At 44.2% G+C, this 18155-nt stretch overlaps 3 protein-coding genes and 1 long non-coding RNA gene across 7 annotated transcripts; 2 read left to right on the top strand and 2 right to left on the bottom strand.

Annotated features, from left to right (window-relative positions):
* Positions 1-289: 289 nt before the first annotated feature.
* Positions 290-5264, bottom strand: LOC4332125 (metal tolerance protein 4-like). Of its 2 annotated transcripts, none has more exons than NM_001402098.1 (7): positions 4855-5264; positions 2696-2868; positions 2416-2614; positions 2057-2235; positions 1814-1964; positions 1342-1475; positions 290-1246 (listed from the first exon to the last, which is right to left on the bottom strand). In NM_001402098.1, exons 1-7 carry the CDS (start codon positions 5030-5032, stop codon positions 1067-1069), a joined length of 1194 nt encoding a protein of 397 aa, NP_001389027.1. In that variant the 5' UTR covers positions 5033-5264; the 3' UTR covers positions 290-1066. The 2 variants fall into 2 exon arrangements, with proteins under 2 accessions (NP_001389027.1, XP_066164224.1); XM_066308127.1 differs by having other exon boundaries at positions 700-1246; positions 2696-4763; positions 4855-4993.
* A 1763-nt stretch (positions 5265-7027) lies between these two features.
* Positions 7028-11128, top strand: LOC107280249 (uncharacterized). Of its 3 annotated transcripts, XR_001544267.3 has the most exons (4): positions 7028-9258; positions 9599-9690; positions 10586-10686; positions 10752-11128. It is a non-coding gene; the product is annotated as an uncharacterized lncRNA (long non-coding RNA). The 3 variants fall into 3 exon arrangements; XR_010739877.1 differs by having other exon boundaries at positions 7028-9690; XR_010739876.1 differs by having other exon boundaries at positions 7028-10686.
* Positions 11129-11595: 467 nt separating this feature from the next.
* LOC4332124 (probable protein kinase At2g41970) lies at positions 11596-14879 on the bottom strand. The gene is made up of 8 exons (NM_001417421.1): positions 14760-14879; positions 14304-14518; positions 13508-13761; positions 13273-13399; positions 12864-13137; positions 12586-12718; positions 12350-12436; positions 11596-12267 (listed from the first exon to the last, which is right to left on the bottom strand). The coding sequence occupies exons 2-8, from the start codon at positions 14401-14403 to the stop codon at positions 12148-12150; spliced, it is 1095 nt and encodes a 364-aa protein (NP_001404350.1). The 5' UTR covers positions 14404-14518; positions 14760-14879; the 3' UTR covers positions 11596-12147.
* An 879-nt stretch (positions 14880-15758) lies between these two features.
* Positions 15759-16866, top strand: NSHB2 (non-symbiotic hemoglobin 2-like). The gene is made up of 4 exons (NM_001417422.1): positions 15759-15981; positions 16113-16227; positions 16328-16444; positions 16537-16866. The coding sequence occupies exons 1-4, from the start codon at positions 15845-15847 to the stop codon at positions 16675-16677; spliced, it is 510 nt and encodes a 169-aa protein (NP_001404351.1). The 5' UTR covers positions 15759-15844; the 3' UTR covers positions 16678-16866.
* The last annotated feature ends 1289 nt before the right edge of the window (positions 16867-18155 follow it).

Raw genomic sequence — 18155 nt, 5'->3', positions numbered from 1 at the left:
ACATGTATAGCAGCCCCCTTCACTTAAACATGTCATCTTTCATGTAATTATTAATGGTGAAGTTGAGGGAATCGGGCCGAATTCTCCGAAACTTTCATACATGTCCGGAACTTCAATCCATGGTACATGGAGTATATCAGAGGGTGTCAACGTCTTCACGGGGAGGTGAGTAGATCAGATTGGATTCGACGCACTAGCACACAAAATATCACCTAACATGGCATTACTCCAGACAGATCTGATCGACTGAATAATAATTATACTACCAGGTATAGGCCAGTGCGCGATTCCATCTACTAAAATTCAGCATTTCAGCCAATAATGCGTGGCTTACAGACAGTCCCACGGCCGTACTACGGACTGCAATGGTACAACCACTAGTGACAAAGGGTACAACTGCAGAAGAATCATCCTACAATCCTAATAGAAGTACTTGCACTGTGAAGAAATTTCAAAAGAATTTCAAATTCAATAAATGAAAATATCCGGTCTATCGAAGAGGCTTTACGTTGTAAATTTTTACTGCTTGTTGTTTGCTGGATGTTTGCCGGGTGCATTGCTTTGCATCCAGTTTACACCTACTGGGCCAGTTCTGTTTTCCTTTCTCAATTTGGAAAGAGTGCTGGGCCTGATGTTGGGCTGAAAAAGGCAAAACCACATTTGTTAAAATGAGTTTCTTTTAGCACATACACCTTGACCTTCCCAGCAATGTAGGGCACTTACACACCATTGTTAAGCAAACCAGACAATATTTACAACTGACCTGAATTTCAGAACAAAAAAATTGCTTGAGATCATCCAGAACGTGATTTCCCCTTTGTGCTGAACTTTCCTCACAACAAAACTCTTAAACAGAGGGATGCACAAGTTCAGTCCACATAATCTCTAATATAGGTACTTAACTAATACAGTATTCTCTTAGGCCTACTTTCAGAAATGATGGCCAGACAATCTCATTTGTCTTCAGCCGTTTCATATAGCATAATGCGGCACGTACTGTAGCACATCCTGCATGGCAAGCGAACAAGCCAGCTAATTCGTTTCACGGTGGAATTCAAGTTGGTGGTCATGGTTGGCTGCTAGGCAACTTGCTGAGAATGTTGTGCTCTGGCTTGTGGTCACACTCGAAATCAAGGTGAACAAATGCCCGCTCGACTTCTGGGAGCTCCTCGATCTTTATTTGAAGTGATTCTCCAATAGCATGTGCCTCCTTAAGGGGCAATTCCTCTGGCAGCTCAATGTCAACCTGCCAGTCCGTTGATCAAATTAGCTGGGAAGAGCATATATATTTACCTAAAAGGGAAAAAAACAGCAAGGCAACAGAAAAACTGAGGTACCAACCTCAACAAAGTAAAGAACCCCAAAGGTGTATGCTCGAACTGTATCGACACGCTTGATTTGAGGATGATGTCTGATGGCCAAATATGTCAACTTCTGCAGCATTTCTGGCGGAGCTGATTCACCCACTAGTGACACTGCATCAAGGATAGCAATAAGCATCATTAATTCAGTATACGACTATCTGCCAGTTAATCTAGTAAGTAACTTTCAGAACACATAAGGAATTGTGCAGGAATTACACTTATATGGTGAGTCAATTTATATATTTTTTTTCGGAAAAACATGTTCCCTACAATCCTGCTTCTTGCATGGGTTTAGTTCATCAGATTTCCATGTCCATTAGGCCTATCAAAGCAATTGATCCTAACAAGAGTTCTGGTATGAAACTTTTTACTACGACAACAGATAATGGATGTGGGAGGGGGGTAGGCCAATTATAAACGAATGCAACAGATGCTGGAGTACTGCAAACCTGCATTTTCCCACACCGTTCCAGACCAGTTTGTAATTGTGTACACTGCAAGGGCAATTGCACCAACTGGGTCAATCCACCAGTAGAACATATCACCAAGGACAGCAGCAGCCAAACCCACAACATTCGTGACGACGTCAAAATAATGATCCTGTGAATACCAACCCAACAAACTTTGGGAAACTGCACTCATTTGCCTTTCAAAGCATCTATTGAAATTAAAACATGGAGAAAGATCTAAACCTTAGCATAGGCACGGACTATCTTGTTACCAGATGTTCTGCAGTAGAGCCAGAGGGCTAGCTTAACTACTGTTGCAAAAATCATGATAGAATATAGCCATGTGAGCTGCACTGGAGTCAATTTATCTGGAGTCTCGTTCACTATCAGCTTTTCCACAGCTTGAACAAATACTTGGAATCCTGGAAATGCAAATAAAAAGCACATTGCTGTGTTAATGCATAATTTTGGCACAAAGACCATACTAAGTTGAGTAATAAATTTTGTAGTTTGAAGACAACAATACTGTTGCATATACAAAGAAAGCAAGTAAAGACATGAATTGATTGTCCATTCTTGTCCTGGCAAAGTTGCAAGCATACCTAATGTAGCCATTACAGCAGCAAAGATGATGATTCCAACAGGCTGCACCCTCAGTTTACCAATAGGATACTTGTAGACGTTGATGCTCTTCATCGAGAGATGTGTGAACCAAAGGATACCACCAGCCATGAGATCAAGCAGCGAGTCCAATGTCGAGGCAGCTATAGCAATTGATCCACTTTTAATTGTAGCATATATCTAATGATGGTGTGGAAGTATAATAAAGTCAGCCTAGATGAATGTTAAAAAAGGGATTAAAATGAATCGGGAAAGTACAACCTTCAACGCCAAAAGAATCATGTTTGCATAGTTTGATATCTTCATGGCAAACTCACTCTGCTTTTGCTCCGCAATATCATCTTCTTCACTCATTACATTGGATTCTTCTATTGAATCAACTTCCTCAAAGGATCTCAAGGTGGCAAATTGTTTCTCATAGTATTCTTTCTCTCCTATATTAGCCCAAAAGGTAACCATATCACATGAAGGAAAGCAGTGTCTTTTGAGCATATAAAAAGAGAGAATTTAATTGGTGTTACCCTTCATATGGATCATGGGGAGTTTGTCCAGGGTTATGAAATATTAGGAATAAGCCGTATAACACATTGGGCACACCTTATCTTAACAGTTATATTAAGAGTTTGTAGTGAAAAAATTATTAATAAGAACAAACTCTAAAAAATGATGTGAATATAGGAACAATAAAAACTAGTTTATTATAGTCCAGGATTTGCAAATCTTATCTCTATACTTAATGTCAGTACAAGAAAGATATGTGGTGATTCATACAACTGAGAACTTACTGCATAAGAAATACTAAAGAGTAAACACCACATTATACTTCTATATTTCTCTCCCTGATACAAAGAGTATTACTTATTTCGTAATATTTGCATTAAGTGTTTTCATCCCACCATTTTTAACACAGTTTGTAGTCGTTTATGAAAAGTAAAGGTGTATGTTTTTCCACTTAGCGACAATTGACAGTCTCACAATCCTGATACAGCTAGGCAGGGTTACATCAAATCGTGGATTAAAAATAAATAAAATACATCCCACCCACCTCACTTATTTTAAAGAAAGAGACAGGGAACAAAATGGCAATACAATAATTAAATGTACAACCAATGAAATCTCGTAACCAAATTTTTAGTACATGCTATTGGTAGAGAAGTCAAAAATTTCCACTGGTAGATGCAGAACATCCTTACAAATATATTGGTATTAACAGCCAACGCCGGCTGGTTTTTGTATAATCTACATATCACCTCGGTTTGACAAACTGTAATTTAGTCTTGACGTGTTTTAGTATCTAAGCTACAATTTCAAAAGACATAAAGACCAAAGTTGGAAAGGGAAGTATATAGTGCTAAAATGAATTGAACGGCAGGCAGGCAGAATTAAAAAAGGCACAGCTAAAATTTCAGGTAAACAAAGGCCGGTATACCCATGTTTTGTATTACGTTGACCAGGACCGGAGAAAAAGTACTGTTCTGGTGGAGGAAATAGACTGTGGAACAGTGGAAGTCCTGGTTCTCCTGGACAAAGAAGAAATGCAGAGGAGACAGAAAGATCAAACGGAGATGTTCTCCTTGATGTGTAATTCCTTTAACTTCGACAACAGTTTCCTTTCTAGCAATTTAGATTTTTTTTTTAAAAAAAAGAACTCTAGATGGGCTGCGAGATAGCCCTCCCCCTACCCAAGCTACCGCCTTTTCTTTATATTGGTTGTATCTCTTGAACTATGTACTCTTCTTCCCCCTTTGGCTAAAAAAAAAAGAGCATGTCCGTTAGAGAGAGCATCAGAGCAAGAAAGAAATAACATTGTCCTGAAAGATTTTTCGTACACAATTGATAGCTGCTTAGCATTTTTTAAAGAACATATAACGAATGACCTTTGCCTAGGAGCATGCATGAAAACATTATAGTCGGGATAAATCGCCACCTGTTATTCTTTAGAACCAGAAGGAGATCTGCGTGTCATTCTATTAGGAGTCATTCAATATGTTACAATCGCTAAAACCATATGAAAAGACCGTAAAAATGCGAACCAAAAGATAGTAAACCCACGAACTTGATCCGTCACCGTCAAACGGTATACCAAAGGACGACACACAACTACCAAGCACGCGCAAGTGGATGGTGAATCAAGAATAGAAGGCGATTTCCATCCATACAACAACATCGACCGCGCGATCACCAGCAAGAACGGCATTATCCACCGTAATTCTGAAAAGCTACTACAGCCAAACCCCAAAGACAAACTCACCAACACCCAAGTGATGACTAACAAAAAGGAGAGCCTAAAAAGAATCACAACTTTCATGCAACGTTGCCACAGCCAAACCTAAAAGGACAAAGGACAGATCGAAAACGGGGGAAAGATCAGAACGCGCTTTACAAAGAAGTAATGCGGGGAGGGCTGTCCAGCGTGGTACCTTCGCGGAGGCCCTTGGAGCGGGAGAAGTCGACGTGGGACGGCCTCTCGGGGTCGACGGCGTCGAGCACCTTCTTGGGCAGCCGCGACACGAACTCCCCGCGCATCGACCCGACCGAGTTGCGCCGCCGCTCCGCCAGGAGCGGCGCCCGCGCGTCATTCTCCCCCTTCGCCTCCATCGAATCACCTCTCTCCTTTCTCTCCCCCTCCCTCCCTCCCGGCCGCGAGTGGGGAGCAGTCGAGCTCGAGCCGGCGAGCCGCCTCTCTCCTCCGCTCTCTCTCTCTCTCTCTCTCTCTTCTCTCCCTGTCTCCTCTCCCTGCGATTCGCGATCGGGTCGTGGTTTGTTTGTTATTTTTGGCGTTCGGGCGGAAGGCCGGGTGTCGCGCTACCGTGGCGTGCTGCGGACGTGCGGACTGCGGTGCGGCTGGGACGCCCTCTTAAAAGGGATTTTGTAATAATAAGATAAGAAAAAGGGGAAAATAGAAGGGGACTATTTCGCATGTGAGAGTGGTGTGCACAGAGGGCTAGACCACCGATCATGAGATGTGCGGTTCAGATCATAGTGCTGGCGCGAGAACTGAGCTTTGGTAAGATGTGGCTGTGTACCCCACCCATCAAATTGGAATTATCAGCTATTGCCTACTCCCCCGCTTCATGTCCTAATAAGACGTTTTGGTTATTGTCAAAGTCAAACTGTTTTAAGTTTGAGTAAATTTATAAATAAATATATAATATTTATAATATTAAATTAGTTTCATCAAATCAATAATTAAATATATTTTCATAATAAATTTGTCTTGGATTAAAAATGTTACTACTTTTCTTTATAAACTTGATCAAAGTTAAAACAATTTAATTTTAACCAAAGTCAAAACGTTTTATAACATGAAACAGATAGAGTAGTATACATGGTTAGTAACTAAGGACTTCTTTAGAACGTAGGATTATACGTAAGATTTTAAAAATATAGAAATAGAAAAAAAAAGGGTATGAATCATATGCCGAGTATTGATAAACCCTACATAGAAATCCACAGGAATTAGCAAAACAAGTTAATTTTTTAAAAGAATGGTATTTTTTTTACTCGGTCTATATATCCAACCGGATATGTGCAGTCTGCAAAACATGTTGTTTGGTAACACCGTATGAAAGAATGTAGGAATTCTACGACTCAAACAAGAGAAACCATCCTCCAACATTTCTATGAAATGATCCATTTCATAGAATTTTCAAAGAAATTTGAAAGAGCCATTCCTTGATCCAAAGAACCATATGATAATTATTTCCAAGGAATTCGATCCTCCAAATTTGCTATACTTTTTCTTTACTCCAAAGGAGACCAATCATGTACAGTTTGCCTCTCAGCATATACTCACCCAGTTCCAAATTATAGTACATAGGAAGAAACTTTAACATAATAATTATACCCAATCTATGCTTTTTTTCGTCTAGAATCTTTTGTTGGGATACGCGTAGACTACGATAGCATAAAACAAAATTTTCTATCGCGTAAACGAGGAACCATGCAAGTATTAGATTATAGATCGTTACCACTCGACGCGCTGTGCAGCGGAAGAAGACGCTGAGAAGTCGAAGGAACTCTCGCGAAGTAGCGCGCGTCGATATAGAGGAAGTAGTCGATCGCACCGGCTCGACCTTCTCCTCCTCGTGTGTTCTCCTCGCCGTACTCTCACGCCGATCAACACCGCAAATCAGCGGCGCCTCTACCGGTATCCACACGTACAGGGACGGAACGCCACGCGCAGATGTGCTAGCACCCGCGCGCGGTTAGGGTTTTGCTTGGGGAGGGAAGTGATGGCTAGGGTTTCTCACGTGATGCTATGCCTCCGCCGGTCACACCCCTCATGAATATATAGGATCCATCACTCGGGCCTCCAAGGCCCGTAGGACTCCTATTCGGTCTCTATCCGAATTAAGCTCATATTGGATCTCTATCCAATCCCCTTATTCCGGCCCATTAAACGTGCGACCCTGTAGGTTCATATATACTCGGCTATAACCTGAAAACTCATTTTCGGTCCACGCGTCAACAGCGGCCCCCTAGCAGAACGTATTGACCCACCGGGCATACATAAAGATCATATCGGCTGAACCTCTAGTGTATACTTGTATGAACCCCTTTGCCTCACGATATCGATTAAGCTTAAGGCTAGATATGTGCCATCCTCTAATAGCTCAATCATTCACTCGAACCTGTTGATAGATTATATAACTTGTGATTGACTCCTCAATCACCTTTGGCATGGCCATGCACTTCCATAATCTACAACATCGAGGGGCCCAGAGATATCTCTCAATTGGAGGGGCAAATCCTATCTTGATTATTTATATCCCACTACATGTTTCATAGCATACCCGAAAACTACTTTTATAACTACCCAATTACGGAGTAGTGTTTAGCAGTCCCTAAGTAAGCTACTACACATGTTGAGAACCATGATAATCTCAGATCTAAGGATTCAACACCAACACTCAATGAGATCACTGATGACACAACACATATGGCTCTTGCAGTGTCTCATGTTGGGTCTATCCAACAACATATTCACCAACATGTGTCCACATTATTAATTTGGTATCTCTATACCATGATCCATGAGACATGATTATCAATTAATACATGTGCTGATCATATAAACATATTTGTTCCATATATGATATTTGATCAGGGATCCTTTAGAAATAGTAACAAACAACATAAAGAGTCTTATGAAAGAATCACATATTCATTAACTAATAAAGAGTTATCTATTTCAAGGAACAATGTCGGATAAATATGTAAACATAGTATGTGATACAATCATTTCTATGATTGCCTCTAGAGCATATCACTAACATCTTTAACAAAATTGAACATTGGGCACAATTTAAAACACTTGAATTTCACAATAATTAGTTAATAATTGCTTTGATTTCCACTGGGCGAATTCTCTTGTTCAAATACAGCATGTTGCATTAGGTATTTAGGTAACTCCTTCCTGATATGAATACGTAGTATTAGATAATATCCCATCTAATTTTTTTTGTTGTTATATCATATTTTAAGACGAAGCTAGAGGAGTATGTATTTTTTTTAAGATGCATTTGCCGTCTTGCACACTCCATGCACAGATCTAGACGATCATTACGTCAATTTCTAAAATACAAATAAAAAATCATCACGTATACAAAGATGAATTTACGAAGTGAACTTAACTCAATCGGCTAGCTTTCTTACGGTGGAACTAAAACACCCGAATTTAAGCCATAGACTTAATACAGATACTTGCATTTGCAATTATCTTAGTGTTAGGCAATGTACCCATCAACAACGAGACGTTGGTGTTGACTTCGTCAATCTTAAGATATGTCAGCCCGGTCTGTTAGAGATGCTCATAGCGATATATTGTGCGTGTAAAATAAATTTCAGAAGACAGGAAGCATTTTATTGAACACACTCAGTGCACATTTATGGTGGTCTACATTTTTTCTTGTTTGCTTATGACTTGCGATATTTGCAATGTACATTCATGAAATCTGGCTGTCGTCTGTACGTACATATCGAATGAGCAGTTTTTGTACACTTTAGCTTGTCCCTATCTATGGGGAGCAGTCACCTTAATTTCTTAATGTGTTCGGCCCTTTTCATTTATTTTCTGAACTTATGCGACCGGCGACTTACCTTTGCTGTACTATTGGGTACTCCCTCTGTCTCATTTTTTGCATACATGATTTTTCGTGCCCAATTTAGACCATCCGTCTTATTTAATTTTTTTTAAAAAAGTTAAAACATAAGTCACGTATAAAGCACTATTTATGTTTTATCATCTCATAATTATAAAAATACTAATTATAAAAAATTTAAATAAGACAGACGATCAAAATTTTAGTATAGAAACTAATGGTTGCTTTTAAAATAGGACGGAGGGAGTATTGTTTAGTTCGTTTGATTTACATTTGTCTTGCCTAGCTTTTGGACAAGTAACTCTGTTTGTTTGAATGAAGCTTCACAAGAATGCAAAGAAGATACTCCATTTTGTAGTACATCTATAGCTCATAGGCCCAGTTTAATTCTTGACCTCAAATTTTTCACGTTTATTATGCAAACGAACGACCTACATTTTGCGTTATGTGTTGGTGTGGGTTGTTCATGGTCATGTGCCCGTCAAAATTCTTTAAGATCACGTGGCGCCCCAATCAAACATAGAAAAAAATTTGTTCAGGTCAATCCCTCCTTTTTGTTAGAATTTTGTTCAGGTCGATCAAGGTCAAGTCCATTCTTCAATCGCACGACGGCATCACCAAAATTCAATTTCTGGAATAAGAACTCCGAAGTCTCCGATCATTTTATGCACAATTGGTGTGGATCGACCAGGACCCGTTCAGATCCACGAAATTAGCAAGGTGTGTTTCACATTGAATTTGTATGGATTACCAGTTGTCACCTCTGGATTGCAGTTGACCCAGTTTTGGATATACTACCTCTGTCCCAAAATAAGTGCAGCCGTGGAAATTCGTGTCCAACGTTTGACCGTCCGTCTTATTTAAAAAATTTATGATTTTCTTTAAAAAAATTAGCCCACATAAAGTATTATACATGTTTTATCATCTAATAACAATAAAAATAGTAATTATAAAAAAATTCAAATAAGACGAACGGTCAAACGTTGGAGATAAATAGTAAAAAACTGCACTTATTTTGGAACGGAGGGAGTATAATACAATCGTCAGCTATTGTTGACAGGAACCAAATCTGGGACAGTGACCTTAAATTGGGCCTCATTTCTGCATCATATAGCAGGCATTAAAAGAGAAGCACACTTTGCAGACTTGCAGGTAAGCATATAATTTTCTAGCCCCACTATGGCATGAGCCGGCGAACCGCAATTAGGATTTTGCTAGTAAATAATGTAAGATCCAAGAGAAGTTCAGGCATCTTACTACAAGGAATAAAAAATCAGAATTTGGCCACTTGACATTTAGTTTTCTTGAGCTTGCTCAAAATTTATTTATATACTAGTACTTCCATTTATTACCATTAGGGCATTATCGCATTGTCACAGATTTTTCTCGATGAACAGAGTATGAGTGGGATCTACGCTAGGTCAGGACGGCACCTCACATGCCTCTCACTGTGCTATGCTGCAACTGGCACGGCATTGCTGCTGATGGCTGCTGCCCATCCCTTCGGTGGTGTTTAGATGCAGGGACTTAACTTTAGTCCCTGTCTTTAGACACTAATTTAGAGTATTAAATATAGACTACTTACAAAATTAATTACATAAATAAAAGCTAATTCACGAGACAAATTTTTTAAGCCTAATTAATCTATAATTAGAGAATGTTTACTGTAGCATCACATAGGCTAATCATGGATTAATTAGGCTCATTAGATTCGTCTCGCAAATTAGTCCAAGATTATAGATGGGTTTTATTAATAGTCTACGTTTAATATTTATAATTAATTTTCAAACATCCGATGTGATAGGGACTTAAAAGTTTTAGTCCCATCTAAACAGGGCTACATGCTGCCTGTATGCATGGCGACAAGGATGAAACATTGAATATGCTTAGGGCTCCGACGACCTAGCGTACCCGATGTCCCGATGAAAATGATGCAATTCTTTTTTCTGTATACTGATCCGTGAACTATGGAAATGTCACTTGTAAATTGCTATGGGTAGAAGCTTTCCTTGCCAAAAAGATCATTCTTTCTTTGTGAAAGCAACAGGGAATCAGATCGACGCCATGATGAAACAAATGCAAAACAAGAATTCCAGATGCGGGCTGCACCGATCAGATTCTGCACGCCACATGATCCTCGGCTAAGTGGTTCGTCTTCTCTTGTCCATTTCCTGCCGCTCTCTTCGACGCTGAAAGCTTTCCTTGCAAAACAGAAAGGGGGAGAAGGAGATGAAAGAGATCAGTTGAAAACGAGTAGGATCATCATCCCGAACGGGTGGATGAATGGGCTCTCATCCTCTCACCGCGATTGTGCGTCGTAACCGCTATTATCAGCAAGAGGTATCGCCGCTTGCCGCGAAGTACAGCAACGTACAGTTACACCTCTTGTTGCTTCTTTCTCTTCGTTTTGTTCTGACGCCAAAAGGAAATTAGGAAATTCTGAAAGGGACATGTGAGTTTGCTGTGTGACAAACTGACAATATGAGGTGCAGCTTTTCAGCGTGCTCTGGGCCTCTTAAACTATGAATTTCTGAGCACTGAAATGAAGTGAGCAATACAAACAGGAAACCATGTGGTCCTTACGCCAGAAGGTGTCAATTGTGATATGATATTCGTTGTTTCTTTGTAAAATTGTGCTGTTAGCCTGTTGCTGTTACAGTGTGATCATTTTGCACTTCAATCAGCTTGTTTTGGGAGTGTAGGGAGTACTGGTGAACTTCATTTTTGCAAGTCTGTTGCTACTGACTTTCTGCCAGACCTTATCCAAGAATTACTAGCAGCCACACCATCTTGAACCGCAGTGTTTGCAGCTTACTATTTGTTCTTACAGGACAAGGTATTTAGTTATCTGAGAGGAATAAATATTCAACAGTGAAGTAAGCGTCCTGATTCTTGTTAAGTCCAGTATACTAATATGATATTCTGATTATCTCCCTGAAAACCACTGTTTCGACAGTTGAGGCGATCTTTTCCACAACAATAACATCAACTCATCAAGTGCTCACATTCACTGATATGTGATAAGACCGATCATATTCAGTGACCATTACTGACGCTGAAATGAAAATATCATCTGTTCATAGTGAGAAAGTTATAACTACTAACCCATAACAGCTGACAGCGTAATGCGAACAATCAAGCCACAGTCATCACAAACTGCAGCTACACTGAGATATTGTCTCTATTAATGTTTCTCTCTTTGATAAGGAGGCCTCCTATTTTCTCTACAGTCCTTCGGTTGTCAGTTTGTCTCCCATCGGTGTGATGTCAATAAATGTCTTAAGATAAGAACACGACGTAGCTTGCAGTCATGCAGTGGAATGGACCCTTACGTACCTACAGAACGGGACAGCGAAATTGCAAAAATATCTACTGATCTGAAACCTAAACAAAGGTAAGGACTGAAGGAACAATGGAGAATCACAGCCAATGACCTGAAACTCTGTGAGCCCTTGGACCCTTTTAGCAGTTTGATTGATTTGTGAGTAGTACATGGTACAATCACCAGCTGTTTAACAAGTCTCAGCATCCAAGAAGAACAGAGCACATAATGTGTTTTGGATGCTAAGTTGGTTTGATGCATGGGCTGGTGTTAGTATGCATGTGCTGCTAGGGCCCTCCTGCTCCGGCTGGCTTGCTGAGAAGTGGCTGCAGCGCCTTCACCACGATGGTCATGTTCGGCCGGAAATCTGACTCGTATTGCACGCACAACGCCGCTACCGCCGCCATCTGAAAACACACACAATGCACGACAAGATAGCATCTCAGATCGTTCCTGCAAACTTGCAAGAAACTGATGGTCTTGTATTACCTTGGCAACTGCTTTTGGAGGATAGTCATCCCCGAGTTTCGGATCCACGCACTGCCTCACCTTGTCCTCGCTCAACCTTGGCGTCGCCTAGTCCATTTCACCAGTAGAAAATGTTCAGAAATTCAGCATTGTCCAAAAAAAAAAAACCAGAATTCAGACAACCACAAGAGCATATGGCTCTTGGAACACATGAAAAGCTCCAACAAGATGTGCAAGAACATGGCCTACTACACTACCCAGGTTACAAGACTCTGCTGTCTCTTCGGCATGGTATGGTCCACTGGCTTCCTGCCGGTCAGTAACTCCAGTAGGATGACTCCGAAACTGTACACATCGCTCTTCTGATTAAGCTGTCCCGTCATCGCGTACCTTCAGAAAGCGAAAGAGAGAATCCATTTGCCCGGTCAAAAATTAACCTTGACCTTTCTTACCGAAAGTCAATTAATCTACTAATCTTCTGATCATGTTTTTCTCCAATCAAACACAGTGTGGATTCAGACAGAGAATGTATTACTCGGGCGCGTGGTAGCCGAAGGTTCCGAGGACGCGGGTGGAGTGCAACCGCGCGGCGCCGTCGGGAGGCTGGGTGGTGAGGTTGAAGTCGGCGAGCTTGGACTCGTAGCCGTCGAAGAGGAGAACGTTGCTCGACCGCACGTCGCGGTGGACGATGGGCGGCTGGGCCTTCTCGTGGAGGTACTCGAGCCCTCTCGCGGCGCCGTACGCCACCTTCACCCGCTGGCTCCAGTTCAGCGCCGGCCCCGGCGCCGCGTCCCTCACGCCCTTCTTCCCTGCAGTTTTTTTTTTTTTTGGTTTCCGGATCGACCAACACGTCGTGTCAGGTTTCATGTGCCAAGAAGAATTCGCTGTAAACCTGTGGTCATTAATGCATGTAGATCATCAGAATGGAGGAAGAATTTGTATACCGTGTAGGATGTCATGCAGGGAGCCGTGCGTGGCAAACTGGTAGACCAGGATTCTTCGGTTTGCATCCAGGTAGTAGCCCATCAGCCGGATGAAATACTCGTTCTTGAGCCTCGAAACCATTGACAGCTGCATGTCCACGGAACCAGATGGTTTTAATCAGCAACGTAGATTTGCAGCACAAAAGTTTGATGTTGAACACGAATCCGTTGTGTAATTGTTTTACTGATCGTTAACCTGAGCAGAGAAGTCTGCTTCAGAGTCGCTTGACACGCTGGGATCAAGCTTTTTTATGGCAACCGGCTCCCCGGAGGTCAGCACCGCCCTGTAGATTCGACCGTACGAACCTTCTCCTATCAAGGCACTCTGTCCAAAGTGTCCGGTGATGTTGTTCAGCTCGCCCATGGAGATGGCTGGCACGTCGATGGAGAGCACCTTCGGTGGCGGGCCGCCGCTCCTGGGTGCATTTGGTCCTCTTGGCTTACGAGGGCCTGATACACAACCAAAAACAGGAGATTTGCACAATTTTCAGTCTTCAGATTCAGCATAAGGATTGTGGCATACTCCGTGCTAAACTCTCTGTATTGATGACATAAGTTGATGTGGCCTTGTTGAAGAATCTTGTACTAGTAAGCTCTAAAATGAGATGCTGCGAAGGCAACACAAGTTGGTCGATTGAACTACGACCTTCTCCTACTGATGTTTGGTATAGTGAGTAACTTGAGCATTAAATCTGAATGTGCAGATGGGTATCCAATTAGAACAGAGAATATGGATGGTAGTCATAACGAATTACAGCTTCTTATTTTCCCTCAAAAAATTACAGCTGCTTATCTATACAATTTTTCTTTCTGAAAGTTCAGATTAAAATTGCCTCTGAAACTAAGAAAGACAGAGCTGGCAGTGCGGTATTTAATCTGAACTTTCTGCCAATTCAATTATCATCACGATGCAACATTATACAGTTGAGCACCTTGGCCTCTGTTTCAGCTAACCACCTGCAGAACCGGAGGAGGAAACGGCGGGATTTCACCTGCATTGTACTGCGTCGCAGGTGTCGGGCGCCTGCTGCGACTGCGACTGGCTGCACGGGGAGCGTACGTCTCCTCCTCCTCGCCGCCGCAGCAAATCATCCTCCTGGCTCCGGAAATCAAGTGCAAGGACCGTGGCAATTTGCAGTTTGTGCTCCCGCTCCGATCCGATCCACCGGATCGGCCGGGAGCCTCCTGAATGACGAACACTGCAAAACTGAAATTGTCACGAGCGTCAGATAGAGAAAAACCGCGCATGGATAGAACACGGAATGGAAAAGGTGTTGCTGGCCGCAACAAATCAATAGAAAACGTTGCTTCTTTTTTTTTCCTTTTCACGAGATGCATGTCAACTTTTAAGGCCTTGTTCGTCGGACAGGACAATGAAAAACAACCACGCTTTTAATGGATTAAAAAAAATAAATACTGTACAAGATATGCCATGAAGAAGTACGTACGATTAAGATTGCAAGCCAGCCGTAAATGTTTGCTCCTCCTCGCCGACGCCGACGCCGACGCCGACGAGGTAAGAGTTCTCGCGATGGACGGTGTTCGCCGTCGGAGAAGAAGGAGAAGGCGGCAAATGGGAACACAAATGGGAGCCTAATATAGGTAGGAAAGAAACACGCATCGGTAGACCACCGCGTTTCGCGGGGGCGCGAACGGAGAGAGGAGAGGAGACGGTGGCGATTGGCATGTCCACAAATCACGTACACTGCCCGATCGAACTCATGGGCTCACGGCTAGTTCGCAAGCAAACGGCACGGCCGCCGCTGGTCGCCGTCGTTCCGCATCCACCCCGCCGGCCGTCGTCCGCGATAAGGATCGGCGGAAGTGAAACAATTAACGAGACCTATCTCCACGAGTCCACGTAGAGGGCCCAACCGAGAGCCCAGTTAACGAGGAAACGACATCTTCTCGGAGTGTCTGGCTGGCCGGGCCCAAAAAAGGCCGTGACTTTCGTTTGTGGAACGTTCCACACTACTGGACTTTTGGGCTGCACGAACGACCGAGCGAACACGACCGTTTTGCGTCTTGGTGGACAAGAAAGAAACGACCCGAGACCGAGAGGAGAGGCGAGAGAGCGTGGAGTATTTGACTTGGTTTCTTAAAGGTTAAAGCCGCCGCTGGTTTTCGCGCGCCCGGCCGCCCACGTTATTGAGGCGAGACGAGAGCGCACACTGCAGAAGCATGCGGCATGCCTGCCTTGCGCAGGCACAGCTACCCGCTCTCGCAGCTGCATCCGGCACACAGATTTTCGGCTCGAATGGATATCCGCCGTAGTCTCCAAGTCGATCTGTTGTTCCTTCCCCCCTGTACGTCTCACCGTAGAGTTGGAGTGGCATCATGGCATGGCTATCCCGTCTCCATGCTTCTTGGCTCCTCGCGAGCGCGAAAGGCCGCTCCAGCCTGGGACCGATCCACCTATATAAATCGGCCTCGCTCTGCTCCAGTTCGGACTCAGATCGCAACCAACAGTTGAGTTGAATTGAGCTCGAATTGTACTCGATTCACCACACAGAGGAATCAAATCGAAGCAGCCATGGCTCTCGTGGAGGGAAACAACGGCGTGTCGGGGGGAGCGGTCAGCTTCAGCGAGGAGCAGGAGGCGCTTGTGCTCAAGTCGTGGGCCATCATGAAGAAGGATTCCGCCAACATTGGACTCCGCTTCTTCTTGAAGTATGTACTACTACATGCTACTACTTACTAGTGCCATTCTTCGCAGAGTCAGTTTACGGCACCAACCATTGGTTTCTGAGGCATTATACATTTCGGTGTGCGTGATTGGTGCTACTATATCTCTATTCCAGGATCTTCGAGGTCGCGCCGTCGGCGAGCCAGATGTTCTCGTTCCTGCGCAACTCCGACGTGCCGCTCGAGAAGAACCCCAAGCTCAAGACCCACGCCATGTCCGTCTTCGTCATGGTAATACTACCATCAGTATTGCTGCAGACAAGAGTAAATTTGTTGTAGTAGTAGGCACTGACAGAATGTGTGCGTGTGTCGTGATCAATCGATGTTGCAGACATGTGAGGCCGCCGCGCAGCTGCGGAAAGCCGGGAAGGTCACCGTGAGAGACACCACCCTGAAGAGGCTCGGCGCCACGCACTTCAAGTACGGCGTCGGAGACGCCCACTTTGAGGTAGAGTGATATCCAGTTGTTGCTCCATTCGATCGACATGGAACTCTATCGATCGTGTTCTGATTGTGGCCTTGTCGAACGTTCGTAAACAGGTGACGAGGTTCGCGCTGCTTGAGACGATCAAGGAGGCGGTTCCGGTGGACATGTGGAGCCCCGCGATGAAGAGCGCGTGGAGCGAAGCCTACAACCAACTGGTCGCGGCCATCAAGCAGGAGATGAAGCCTGCTGAGTGATATATATACTGCTCCACCTCCATGATCCTCGCTGATCAACTTTGTTGCATTGTGCTCGTTCAATATTCCTCGCCCCACAAAAGGGACTTTTGTCGGTGTGTGTATGTCCAAATGATTAAATCAACTGCTGTTTTGTTCTATGTAAGATACATAACTCATAAATAAAGATGGTTTTCTACATGCCGTTTATGCGCTTCGATCTGCAGCATTCGGAAGTACAACTTCGGTAGTTTGGTGTGCCGTTCGCTGGATGGGTTGGACGTTGAGTGGCACACCCATCACGCCATATTCTTACCTTGGGCCTTGCACCCAAAAGGGAAAGAGTCTAATTCACCTCCCTCATTTCTTGCTCTTGGTCGAATCACATCCCTCAACCGTAATACGGATATAACCCACCCACCAACTTCTTGTAAAATAAAGGGAGCAAATTGAATAGATCCTATTCCTATAGATGGCCAAATGGGCCGTCCGGCCAGCATGGCCCAAGCAAGACCGGGCTTGGGCCGATGTTAGTCGGGCTGACCCACGGGCTACACCAACGGTCCAGGCACAACCCAATAAGACTAGGGCCGTATTCGGCCAGCCAGAAGGCACGACAGCCCATCATGCTTCTACATAGAATAAATCTATTTTTACTCCCTCATCTCTCTGGGCTGGTGTCTTACATGGATAGAATAAGTCTTATTTTGTATCTGTCTTCACTTTGGGCCATGTCTTATATGGATAAATTAATTCTATTTTGGATCCCTCAATTATTTTTTTGACCGTGCCGTGCCGAGCCGGCCCACCGTGCCAAGGCATCGGCCCAGGCACGGCTGTAGCGCCCGTTCCGTCGTGGCGCCTAGCGGGAAAACTATATCTTAAAAACCCTATTTGCGAAATCCGTTTCTTTGCTTGTTGTCTAGTGTCCGTGCCATCTCAGATCTTAAATCCCTGATCTATCGTCGAGTTCAATCCCGAATCCAGATCCTTCCCAAATCAAATCCCTCCGCAAAAGTCTATTTCGCCTCCCTCGGGTTTGATGGGCCGAATCCCTCTCGGCCCATCTCCCCCTCCCTCCCCGGCTCTCTCTCTCTCTCTCTCTCTCTCTCTCCCTCTCCCCCGCTCTGCCCGTGCGCTGCACACGCGTGCGCGTGAGCCGCGCCGAGCCGAGCGCCCTCCGCCCTCGCTGCCGCTTCCCGCCGACGCCGCCGAAATCGCCGCGCCGCCCGTTGCTTCCCGCGCGCGCGCGCGCCATGGTGGCCGACCGCCTGGTCGCTGCCGCCGTCAGCATCTGCCGCGCCTGCCCACGCCTGCCGCCCGTGTCGCCGCTCCGCTCCACACCGCCCCCGCCGTCATCGCCGTCGTCATGACCCGGCCCCCGCCACTCTACGTGCTAGTCTCCAAGGGACGGAGGCAGAGCTCCTCCTCCCTCTGCCGCGTCGCCCCCGCTCCCTCCTCCTTTTCCCAAAGTAGCAAGGGGTAAGCTCCCTTTCTCC

This window comes from Oryza sativa, chromosome 3 (genome assembly GCF_034140825.1).
Source record: "Oryza sativa Japonica Group chromosome 3, ASM3414082v1".
In the NCBI taxonomy this organism is placed as follows: Eukaryota; Viridiplantae; Streptophyta; class Magnoliopsida; order Poales; family Poaceae; genus Oryza; species Oryza sativa.
Note: the sequence above shows the minus strand (reverse complement) of the source record. Positions and strands in the feature narration are given on the sequence as shown.

Bases quoted from the DNA above. Each gene is read 5' to 3' on its own strand.
- LOC4332125 (NM_001402098.1), bottom strand. From the start codon at position 5,032: ATGGAGGCGAAGGGGGAGAATGACGCGCGGGCGCCGCTCCTGGCGGAG. The intron at 2,869-4,854 runs GTACCACGCTGG...GGGCTAATATAG, and splicing joins CTCCAAGGGCCTCCGCGAAG to GAGAGAAAGAATACTATGAG. The intron at 1,476-1,813 runs GTTTGCAGTACT...TCCTTGATGCAG, and splicing joins AACGGTGTGGGAAAATGCAG to TGTCACTAGTGGGTGAATCA.
- LOC4332124 (NM_001417421.1), bottom strand. From the start codon at position 14,403: ATGATTTGCTGCGGCGGCGAGGAGGAGGAGACGTACGCTCCCCGTGCA. The intron at 13,138-13,272 runs GTATACAAATTC...AAAAAACTGCAG, and splicing joins CCTGCATGACATCCTACACG to GGAAGAAGGGCGTGAGGGAC. The intron at 12,437-12,585 runs GTAGTGTAGTAG...GAAATGGACTAG, and splicing joins AGCAGAGTCTTGTAACCTGG to GCGACGCCAAGGTTGAGCGA.
- NSHB2 (NM_001417422.1), top strand. From the start codon at position 15,845: ATGGCTCTCGTGGAGGGAAACAACGGCGTGTCGGGGGGAGCGGTCAGC. The intron at 15,982-16,112 runs GTATGTACTACT...TCTCTATTCCAG, and splicing joins GGACTCCGCTTCTTCTTGAA to GATCTTCGAGGTCGCGCCGT. The intron at 16,445-16,536 runs GTAGAGTGATAT...GTTCGTAAACAG, and splicing joins TCGGAGACGCCCACTTTGAG to GTGACGAGGTTCGCGCTGCT.